General features: G+C 50.6%; 1 protein-coding gene across 2 annotated transcripts in view; it reads left to right on the forward strand.

Moving 5' to 3' along the window:
- The window catches only part of DPF3 (double PHD fingers 3), a 282519-nt gene extending 274375 nt beyond the window's left edge, over positions 1 to 8144 (forward strand). For both annotated transcript variants that reach the window (XM_055288909.2, XM_063644313.1), the window contains exons 10-11: positions 3090 to 3171; positions 3699 to 8144. In XM_055288909.2, coding sequence (XP_055144884.1) covers positions 3090 to 3171; positions 3699 to 3769 — 153 coding nt within the window. In that variant the 3' untranslated portion in view covers positions 3770 to 8144. The remainder of the gene's footprint in view (positions 1 to 3089; positions 3172 to 3698) is intronic.
- The last annotated feature ends 3392 nt before the right edge of the window (positions 8145 to 11536 follow it).

Genomic DNA, 11536 nt, shown 5'->3' on the forward strand with positions numbered 1-11536 from the left:
GTAACAGGTATACATTTTTTCTCCATCTTGCTTGTTTTCTCTGAATATCTTAGAGATTAATCTGGAGGAATATATAGACATTCTTCATTCCTTCTTACAGCTGCATAATTTTTACTAGCTTATCCAACCAGTCCCTTATTGATGGACATTTAGGTTGATGCTGGTCTTTGGCTTTAGAGATAGTGTAAATGTAGAGGATTTTTTGTTGACTTGGCAGAGCCTTTGAGCAGGAGTCAGCAGGTAAGGTTGCTGGGGTGCTAGGGTTCCTCTCACATGGTCAGGAATTTACCCTGGATATCCGAGAATGGGATTCCCATTCTACTGGAATTGTAGTAATAGGTGAATCCTGGTTCCTGGATAGTTGGTAGTGAGAGGTACTAAAATTGTGTTTGTCATGAGAGTTAGCATGAGCTGGGGGGTTCTTGGTGGTGGAAGAGAAGAGAATATGGTGCTAGACAATGGTCAACCCATGCAAAATGCACTTAAACTCTCAGATGCCTAGTTTTCCTTTGGGAAATTGTAATCCAGGATATTATACCTATTTGTATTTCCCATGTCACTGCTATAGTAGGGGTTATTACTGTTTTTAAGGCATTAATAACACTGTTTCTGACAAGTCCTGTCTGTTTTCTGTCTCCATCCTAACTTGTTTCTCCTGTATTATCCCTAAATCAAATTGTCCTGTAGCTTATACTGGCTCTACAATAATGATGTAACTTTTTTGGCGTAAACTACAGTGTGCTTGTCTTCATCCAACCTCTCTGACTGTTCCTTTTTAGTCTTTTTTTCTCTGCCTATCCTGTAAAGTTGGAGTACCCCAAGTGTCTATTCTTGGCCTTCTTCTCAGTAAACTCTTTTGGGTCCTTGATCTTTCAGAGAATTCAATGAAAGCTACGGATTTACTCTTTCCATAGAAAAATGTACATTTCTACCTATGTACAAAATTGTATGTATCATTTCAAGGGGTTCATGGATACTTCTCCACGAAGACAAGGTCAAAGACATTTGCTCTCACACATTCTGGGCTTCCTCTCCTAGGACTTTCACTTGCCATCTAATTATAATGACTCCCAGATTCATATCTCACACCCAGACTTCTCTCCTGCTCTCTTCAACAGCCTCCAGGTCATCCCTATCTGTAGAACATGTCTATAGCTGAGGTTGCCCTCTCCCTCCCATGAGTCTGCTCTTCCTCCCATGTCCCAGTGGGTGGCTGTATCATCTGGCTTGCTGACCAAGCCACAGCCCAGAGGGCATCCTTGGCTTCTTCCCTATCATCTCCCCATCTAATCAATGATGCTTAAATAGGAGCAAGACCCATTTCTTTCTCCATGCTGCAATCGTAATTCACGCCGCCATCATCACGCACCTGGATAGCTATAGCAGCTTCTTAACTGGTCCCCTGGCCTCTTCAATGAACCTCTCCCCCACTGGGTATCTACTCTTACATAGCAGCTAGTAAGATCTTTCTAAACCGCAATCTGATCATATCACTCCCCTGTTGATAACTCTTCAAAAGCTCTCCTGTTGCCCCACTGATGGGTTTTAGCATGACAAAAAAAGCCCTCATTTCTTGCTCCCTGGGGATTCCAAATGCTATATCTAATTTTATCCAGGATTTCTGCACTGGTGGGGGCCAAGGTGAGATTTGATACAAAACTTTATTTTGAAAAAGCCTCATAAGCCATCCAAACAGTTTCAACAATCACCAAATAGAACAGGGCTGAAACTAGGGGGTGGGGCCAGATCACAAACAGTTTCTGAGCAGCTCCTGTAAGCAAGGAAGTCTCTACAGTGGATGCAGTGATGAGGAAAACAAGATTTTGCCCCCAAGGGCCTTATAGTCCGTAAAGGGGATAAAGGGTGGAAAAAAGAGGCATGTTCCAAATGAACTACTCAATTAAACAAACATGTAGATGTCTTTTTTTTTTCTGAGACAGAGTCTCACTCAGTTGCCCAGGCTGGAGTGCAGTGGTGCGATCTTGGCTCACTGCAACCTCCACCTCCCAGGTTCAAGAAATTCTCCTGCCTCAGCCTCCTGAGTAGCTGGGATTACAGGTGCATGCCACCATGCCTGGCTAATTTTTGTATTTTTAGTAGAGATGGGGTTTCACCATGTTGGCCAAGCTGGTCTCGAACTCCTGACCTCAAGTGAACCACCCGCCTTGGCCTCCCTAAGTGCTGGGATTACAGGCATGAGCCACAGTGCCCGGCCAAGAAAACAAATGTGATCGGATGTCTACCACATGCCAGGCATGTAACATAAAGGAAAATGCATTTAAATGTCACGGAAAGGGAAAGTACCACAGGGCTGCACGAGGGAAGAGACAACTTCCAGCTGAGGTAGATTAGCAAAGTCTTTGTGGAAAAGAAGTGCTTGAAGAAGACGTACTTGAAGGGCAGGCAGGGAATGGACATGCAGAGAAAGGGTCAGGGCCTGGGAGAGCTTCCAGGCAGAAGTAGCCATGGGTGCAAAGATATGGCCTGTGTCCTTTGAAGTTAACCACAACCCTGGGGTCCCCTGCTCTCACCTGGGCTCCAGCCTCCAGACAGTGAGGAAACTTCTGGAAGCCGAGGGATGGTGCTACTTGCATTTTTCTACATTCTAATGAAACTCTGAAGAGGTTCTGAGGTTCATCCCAGTACAGCTGTTGCCCATTTCACAGATGGAGAGAGTGGAGTCCAGAAGAATTCAATTAAGATCTTCAGATATATAAAGTCATGGAGAATAGAGACATTTTCTGCCCTTTGGAAGCAGAGCTATTGGCTTTGGAAGTTCAGAAAAATAAGGGATCCCTTTAAATTTGGATGTGAGGTGTTAGTCACAGAAGGCTTCTTGGAGGAGGTACGAGTTGAGCAGAACCCTAAAATGGGGGTAGGATTTATATAGGCTGGGAAGTAGAGAGGGAAACTCCAGGTGTGGGAAAAGCACAGACGTGTTCAGGGGACAGTGAGGACTCCAAGTGGGGCCTGGAAAGGGGATCCAGTGAGACCGATGTGGAAATAAGGCTGATGGGTAAGTGGGGGCCAGACATTGGCCCCAAATAATGGAATCTCTCCTCCTCTGTGCTTGCTCTGTGTTCCACCAGGACCAGCTGCTCTTCTGCGATGACTGTGACCGTGGCTATCACATGTACTGTTTAAATCCCCCGGTGGCTGAGCCCCCAGAAGGTAATGATGATGAGCTCAGCAATAAAAACAGCAACAGATACTACTACTACTAGCACTTACTGAGCTCTCACTATGGTACAGGCCTTGTGCTAACGGCTTTACATGTCCATGTCTTGTCTCATTTAATCATCACAACCCCACAAGGTAGGTACGATGACTGCCATTTTACAAATGAGGAAACTGAGGCACAGTCCAAGCAGCTGAAATTTCAACTTGAGGGCCGAGGAGGTTTTTCCCAGACATGCAGTGGAGATGACCGAGAGGTGTGAGCTTCCAGAGGAACTGGCACAGGCCCGGCGACACTAGTTTGGAGGCATGACACTAGTAGTGAGGGTCTTGATAAGAGTTGAGCCCATCTCCTCCGAGCACCTGCTTTCTGCTGAGCCACAGACTCCGGCATGTTTTCAGGCCTGGGACTTGGTTTCTGCATTGCCAAAGTTCAAGGGAAACAGGGTTTACAAGAAGTTAGGGCCACTGGGATGGGGCTCCGGAGTTAGCCGCTACTAAAGCCATTTCATTTCTTGCAGGAAGCTGGAGCTGCCACTTATGCTGGGAACTGCTCAAAGAGAAAGCCTCAGCCTTTGGCTGCCAGGCCTAGGGCCCCAGGTCACAGAATGTGACTCGCTACTGGAGAGGCTAAAGCAGAGCCCAGTTCAAACCAGAACGCGCCCTCCTCCCACATATCCAGACAGACCAACCGTAAGGAAAAGAAATAGTCCCAGAGGGGCACGGACACATGGAACCAAGAGGGCGAGGCATCTCCTGACCTCCCCTGATACGTACAGAACTTCAGCAAGCACCTCCTTGTCTCTACCGGAAGGAAGTTGCACTTTGGAAGAACACCCCCGGCCCCAGCCCTGTGGAACCCCTCTCACTTTTACCCTAGCACCGAGGCCCTCTCATTCGTTCCCATTTTAAGGGAAGCCATTTCCTGGCCACTCATCCATCACTTGTGTGTAGTGCGGTGTTTTTTTATCTATTGTGTTCCAAGAAATCTTTGCACAGCCCCCGTCCCCCCAGCTTAGGCTCTTCATCCTGAAACTCTCACCCGAGGAACAAAGGGCTGTGGAGAAGTTGTCATTTATGGCAAGCCTCACGGGAAACTTCTAGACTTGGGGTCTTGAAACCCCTTCTTGTTCCTTGGTGTCTGTGGAGACAAAGAGTTGCTTTCTAGAACCCCAGCAGCGGCATCCACAGCCAGCCTGGTCTTGAGCCACTGCGTAAAGTTACTGGATGGGGGCGGGGAGGGAGGGAGAGGCGCAGAGACACGGGAGGAAACGTTGTGGAAATGGTGCCAAGGCCCCGCCATAGCCAGTCAGTACTTGTTATCCATCGGAAGAGACTTTGCAAGGGGCCAGGCTGGTTCCTTGACCTTCAGAGCTGGGGCATCCTTTAGGTGAGACCAGCCACGGCCTATGGACAGAGGAAGACGGTCAAGCCTCTGCCTCTCAGCCCACCTGGATCTGGAGATCTGGTTCAGCTTCTCCTGGTGGGACTCAAGAACCACGAAGGGGAGCGAAGGCTGCCCAATCATGTGTCCGAATGCTGGATACAGGGGGCTGCAGCTTTGAGAAACCTTCAGTATTGATGCGACGCTCTGAATTCCTTTTTCCAAGTAATTTCTTCCTTCCACGTAGTGTATGTTCGCTATTGTCTACTGAGACCTGACTGGGAATTTTAGGATGGGGGAGAGAAGATTGTTATCTAAACAAATAATTAGGGTGACGTGGTCATTATTCACCACCAGGGTGGCCACATTTTAGAACTCTCAGTGCGGGGGCTGCTCTTGTCTCCTAAGCTCCCCAAACGTGTAGGACTCTTCGTTTTCAAAAAAATGTGTCCAGAAGAAAGAGGTGGGGAGGCTGAGCTTCCGAGAACTCTGTGTGTTGGAAGATAGCCCCGAGGGCTGGAGCGGATTGGGCTGACTTTGAATCGCAGCAGCAGCACAATAACTGACATATTTCTGGAAAAATCATTTGCCCAAAGGGCAGGTCGTGGTGAGCGGAACCCTCGCGCATGCTTGGCTTCTCTGAAATCAGCTCCATCTCTGTGGTCTGGCTGCTCACAACAAAGGCCCAGGTTATTTTTAGTTCTTCAGCTCCTGAGGAAGCTCCCGGAGACTCGGGCTAGTTGGGCCACTTCTGCCCGGCTGCAGTATTTGTGCTGTCCCTCGGCAGGAGTGCTCCTCTCCAGGCTAATTGCTCTTGGCCAGTGGACCCAGGGCAGCCTGGCATGAAACCAAGCAGTGTGGGTCTCCCCCACGCTTCAGCAGAGTGACCTGTGGCAAGCGATGGGGGTCACTCTCCTGCAGGGGCCTGTGGCCTCAGAGTGAATCACACGCATACATAATGGTCTCATTTAAAGGGCCCCTGTCCGGATGGAATTTTCATCTTCCTCATAAGTAATTTCCTTCTGCCTGCTGGTCGGTGAGCTTGTCTGAATCCTGAAGGCCTAGGGAGGGATAGGGAGGATGCCATTCCATCAGAGGGGCACATTTTCTCTCCTGACTACTCCAGGTCCCTCTCTTCCCACAAAACCCAAAGCAGGCTGTCTCCAAAGGATAATAATTGGTTTTGAGCATCATTTTAATTTAAATTTAGAAAACAAAATTCCCCAAATGTTCCCAAGTGCCACAATAGCTTAAAAGTTTAAAAAGCAAGTCCAAAACCCCAAATTGTGGCTCTACAACTTCACACGTCCTCTTCAGAGTATGTGCAAATTTGTTTTCCACGGAAGTGCAGGTGATAGGGCAGCCCTGTTCCATCTCAGCCCCATGTCTGCTCTGCCTACACAAGCTGAGCCTCAGCTGGGTCTCCCAGGCCAAGGCAGGGCACTGGAACTTGCCTGCACTGGTGAGGGTCAGGGCTCTGGGGTGACATTAGGATGGCCCCTCTCAGCTTCATTACTGCCTGAAGAATGGGCCCAACCCATTCTTCATCTTTGGAGGCCTCAGTTTCCCCATCTGGAAAGCGGGGATAGCAAGCCAGCTTGTGGGCTGGCACTGTCAGGGTACTGCAAACAGACAAAAGTCTCCATGGTCACATTTATCACCTCTGTGTTGAAAAGAGGACGGGGTTGGTAAACTTTAAATTGGTCTCTTTTTTTTTGAACCCCAGAGAATGAGCTAGAATCATAGGATGCATGTGAAGGATCAGGGTTTTTGTGTTGCCTCTGCCATGGAGTAGCTGTGTGACATTGGGCAAGTCACCTAACCTCCCTGAACCTCAATTTGCCCACCTGGAAAATGGAGATAGTAACACTTGCCCTGCCTATTCCAGAGTGACATTGGGAGTCTTAAGCATCATGTTACATAAACAAGCACTGCAGAGCCATGCTTGTCTGGGAAGAACTCCAGATGTTTTCCATGTCTGCCTTCTTGTGTGCATTAGCCAATGTTAGATGTCTTCTTCAAATCTCCCTTGTGACCAAAGGGAGTTTATATTGCCAGGGCCGGGCTGCTCATGGTCAGGGTCCTGGCAAAAGCTGCGACCCAGGAAATCATGACTTGCATGGGCTGTGGGGTGGAGGTGAGGGATGTACATGGGGTTGGGGACTTTAAAATGAAGGTGCTCAGGATACTCCTTCTATAAGATTAATGCAGTTGAGAATGGAAAGGTGACTTTTAGAGAGGGCTATGATTCATTTCATTTCATGGGTAACGCTCAGTTTCCGACCAACACTGCCACTTTCTAGCTGACTGACCTTGGGCCAATGACTTCACCTCTCTAAGCCTCATTTCACATGTCTGTAAGGTGGGGAAACATGGCCTATCCAGCATGGTCTTTGCAGGTGTTCGAGGTGACATTGGTAAAGATCCTGGTATGGGTCTGGCATGATGATGGTCCCCACTCCATGGTAGCTATTGTCATTTTCTGCAGAGGCCACCAAATGCAGATAATGATGTGGTTGTCTCCTGGCTCAAATGCTGGGAATAGCCAGGAGAACTTTGCTGGGCTTCACCTCTCTGTATTGTGGCTCCAGCAAACCAGAGAGGTGAGGCTGCCGGATCCAACCGGAAGTGGAAATCCTGTTTCCTGTAGGCATTTTTGAAACCCTGCTTTTTGGACCTGTAGCAAATCCAGTGCAGGCAACATTATGTGGAAATAGAAACAGGGCTCCTGCTAGGAGATTGACATTCTGGCTTTCCTTCAGAACCCGTCACTGACTCATCGCCCCTGAAGCAGGAGCCAGCAGGTCCCAAGGCTCCCCTGCTCCTGTCCCTGCCCCAGGGCGGGGTAGGAAGCCCAGGCAGGCTGAGCCCAGCCGACTGGAACCAGGGAAGAGCCCGTGGGTGGGTGGAAGGGAGGGAAGGAGGCCAGATTCCTCCAGAGCTGGGGAAGATAACAGGTTTTGAAGTTGGGGGAGGGTTTGGGTTTCACAGTGATGGTTTCATGATACCCTGGAGGGTTACACACTCCTGGTGCATTTTTTGTCTTCGTGCTTTGAATACAGCCCGCTTCCTTTCAACCCTCTGCTTAAAAAGTTTTGATGTTTTAAGGAAGAAAAATGAGATGATTGTTATTACTTTTCCTCTGGGGGCAAGTGGAGGAGACCTGCGCTCTTTTATGCCGCTGAAGAAAGGTTGCTGGCAACCTCAGGCCTCAGGACTCAAAGAAGAGGGGCTTATAGTCTCCTCTTTGGGTCTGTGTGTGAGGAGGTGGGGGGCGTTGTGCTGCCCATGGCCCAGGGTGGGCCCTGAGGACCACATCCCTTCCCCCCAGGCTGGTTTTTAGCCTGTCGTGGAAGTGCTGGGACAGAAGCAGCCCCTTCTTCTCTCACTCCCTGGCTGCCTCTCCTAGCCCCTCTTCAGCGGGTCCCAATGTCTCAGCCCGAGGGAGAAGCTGGCTCTGGCCAGAGCCACGCTCACACTCCCACGGGATGCCGCAAGTCCCAGGCCTGGCTCCCTGTAGCAATGGTGACTTGGTGTCCCTTTTAGCAGGCTCCCATTCCTGGGGAGGGAGAAAGACAGGGGTGCCTGGGGAAGGGAGGGTGGGAGGGCATTTGGGAGGGGCGAGGATCTCTGGTGGAACAAGTTAGAGATCTGGATGTCCTCGGAGAGCAATCCTGGAGCTAGCGAGCTGGAGGGCAGCAGGTGGGAGTGGACAGTAGTTGTAACTCTTTTTTTTTTTTTTTTTTTTTTCTGAGGCTTGTGATCCTGGGCAACAGATTATTATTATTATTATTTTTTAAAAAGGCCAAACCTCTGCCCAGTTCTGAACACTGATTCAGCTCCCTCTTTCTTGAGGCTGCCTGTTGGTTGTGTGGGGTTTCAGGGATGCTTCTGAGGGCAAAGTAAGCCCCTCACCCAGCTGGGGAGAGAAGGCAGTGAGGGAGGGCTGGATCATGCTTGCAGCCTTGGGGAGTGAAGCATCTCCAGGCACTGCTACCAGAGGGGTCAGGCCCCCAGGCCCCTGTCCCCCAAGCCCAGGACACCAGTAGCTGGGAAGGGAAGCGGGGGACTGGCCATCCTGCTCCTCTCCCCCCTGCAAAGTGGACAGAACTCTTCCTCTTCCTGCCGTGTGTTGCCCGTTTTGAAATCTTACTCCCATCCCCAAAGCATGCTTTTGGATACCAGGTGAAGGGGAAGGATGGTGATGGTGGGGAACAGATGTTTTAATTTGCCTCAGGCCTATGAATCTCCCTACCTGAACCCCAACTTGCCATAGAGTCTAACTGGTCCGTGGTCAGAAGGTGGGCTCATAGCTGTCTGGGGGTTGGGGCTCCCTCCCTGGTTTCTGAGCATTCCCAGGGTTTGGGAGTCTGCTTATGATTCTCTGCCAGAGGCCACACCACCAGCCCTGAGTGTGGAAATAACGGGACAGATGGGTTGGTTCAGGGCCTTTGGGCAGCTGGTGGAGGGTACTGGAGAGCTGGGAACCCCTTCCCAGGGAGGCTGGAGACCCTCTGGTCTGTGAGTGGACAGCTGAGAGTGGGGCAGGGGGAAGGAGGGAAGAGGAAGATGTGGATGCTGCCTGCTGGGTACCCGGGATGTGGGAGGATGGACAGCCTCCCAGGCAGAGCGAGTGGGAGCTGCCTTGGAGCCTCTCAGCAGCTGTCCCCGGGGAGGCCTGGCTGTGTGGTGGGCGCCCCCTCCATGTGCGCAGCCCAGGCAGCTTGAAGAGAGGCCCAAAGGAAGCGCTGTCAGGAAACTCTGAGGAGGAGGGGTCCGGGCTTGCCAGTTCCCTACCAGGGGGTTTTCCAGAAGGAACAGGAAACTCCCTGCATGAGGGGAAAGATTTGGAAGTGAGTGGGTTCCCGGGAACAGGCTCTCCCTGGGTTCTGAGTGAGCCCTGGCTGTAAGGGGGTCCTGAGGTGACTCCCCAGGGCCCTTGGTTCCAGCTTCTTCCCTTTCTCTGCTCCAGTGCCAGCCTCAGGTCGTAGGGCAGGTGGCCTTGAGAGAGGGACCTTCCACAGTTTCCTCTTCTTTGGCTCCACCAGGAGAAGGGAGTATTTTGCTGATGGCGACATTTCCCAGGGCAGGCCAGAGGAAGGCAGGAACCAGGACTGGCAGGCAGCCAGAACCCTCTTGGACAGAGATAAAATTACTCATCATGACCTCTAGCCCAGGCAGTGAGCAAAATGGCCCTGTAGGCTGGCACCAACCCTGTCTAGCAAATAAAAGCAGCCATGGTGGGGATGGGAGGGCAGGTAAGTGGGCCTTGTAGGAAATGGGAGAGACCCGTGAGCCCCTGGGGCCTATATATTCCCTCAGCAACACAACCCTACAGACCCCCAGGTTATATTTTCACTCATTGCATCCCATTTGCTCATTTGCTCACCTCTCTGCATCTCTGTTCTTCATTTCAATGTTATGAATGTTGCTGATGAGAACAGGAATGCCCATTCACATGCGCACGTGCACACACACACACACACACACACCCTACTTAATGAACCAAAGGGAAACTTTGATGTTGCTCCAGGACAAGAGGGAGAGCCAGGGGCTGCCAGGCAAGGTGCGTCTTTCCTGAAGTCTTCTCCAGTCCTGCTCCTCCAGCTCTCAGCCCCTGCACAGCCACAGGGGTTGCAAAGGGAGCTTTGTGCTTGGAAAGCCACTGGCTCCGCGACCTCTCTCCTTCTCTTCCCTTCGTTCACCTATGCTTCTTTTCATGAGAGACATTTGGCAATAGTTGGGGACTTCAAAAGTCTCAATTCTGCTATCAAAGGGATGCAAAGCTTTTATGGCTAGAATGGGGGTTGTGGTTTTTACGGACTTGGTTTGCCCTTCCATGTCTACTCCCCACTGAGACCCTGATTCTCCTCCTGCCCTCTCCCTTCCCTGCACTATTTCCTCCCTTCCCTCTGCCATGATAGATGCTAAGGAGTGGGGTGGAGGTGGGAAGTGGGAAGCAACAGTGGCGTAAAGGAAAAAGAAAATATACCCCGCGCACATTTTCAACATGTAGTTGAAGAAGCCTAAATTAGGTACTAGAAAAAAAAAAAGGACAGAAACACTGCCTGATATGTGAGCAAGAGCATGAAAATATAGAATGATTATCTCAGAGCAGAGGAGGTGGGAGCAGGTGGCTGGAGAGAGGCGGGGTAGGTAGGCAGGGCGTCCTTGGCTCACCAATGCATGTGGTCCACATGGCATTTGGGAAAGCAGATGGGTCATGCTTTTGCAATGAATGGTCAGATGCTTAGGGGGCATTTGTGCTCCTCTGGCCGGGAAAGGGAACAGAGTCCATCCGAGCTGCCCCCCACTCATCTGCCATGGTTGTCCACCCTGGGGGTTTTTCCTCTGAAGGAAAATGAACCCGTCTTTTGCCTGCCATGAATCATTGCAGGGCAGGCTGTTACTGGCTAAATTAAAACCCTTGGCAGGGCATCGACTATGTGCGAGGCAATGCTCTAGGTCCTGTAGGGGCTGGAAAATAAACCACATCCTGGCCTAGCCTTCAAGTTGCTTTTCAGCCATAAAATTAAGCTCTGCCAAGCAATCGTGATTGTAGGTCAAGTATCGCGCCACCACGGAAGGAGCAAGTATATGTAGGTTTCTCTGTTGAGGATGCGTGTTCCTCAGTAGAAGACAAGCAGGTGGAAGCATCCAGTCATTTCCACCCTGTGGAGGTTGAGGGGTCGGGGGAAGAAAACAGATGACCTCAGCCTAGTTGCTTTAATCTGCTTTTCTAAGCACTGGATGCCCTTGGATGACAGTGTCCTCAACATTAAAACTGTTGAACTGATGAAGGCACCTGGGCGGGAATGTGTTGGGCAGCCAGTGGCCCCAGTGCTGCTTGCGGGTTCCTGGGGTGGAAGGCAGGGAGGTGCAATTGGCAGAAAATGATCAGAGGCAGAAAATGACCCCCACAGTGGTCTTTTCCTTGCTAGAGAAAGCAGAGAGGGGGACTGGTGGGGTGGGGGC

Source organism: Symphalangus syndactylus, chromosome 8, assembly GCF_028878055.3.
Source record: "Symphalangus syndactylus isolate Jambi chromosome 8, NHGRI_mSymSyn1-v2.1_pri, whole genome shotgun sequence".
In the NCBI taxonomy this organism is placed as follows: domain Eukaryota; kingdom Metazoa; phylum Chordata; class Mammalia; order Primates; family Hylobatidae; genus Symphalangus; species Symphalangus syndactylus.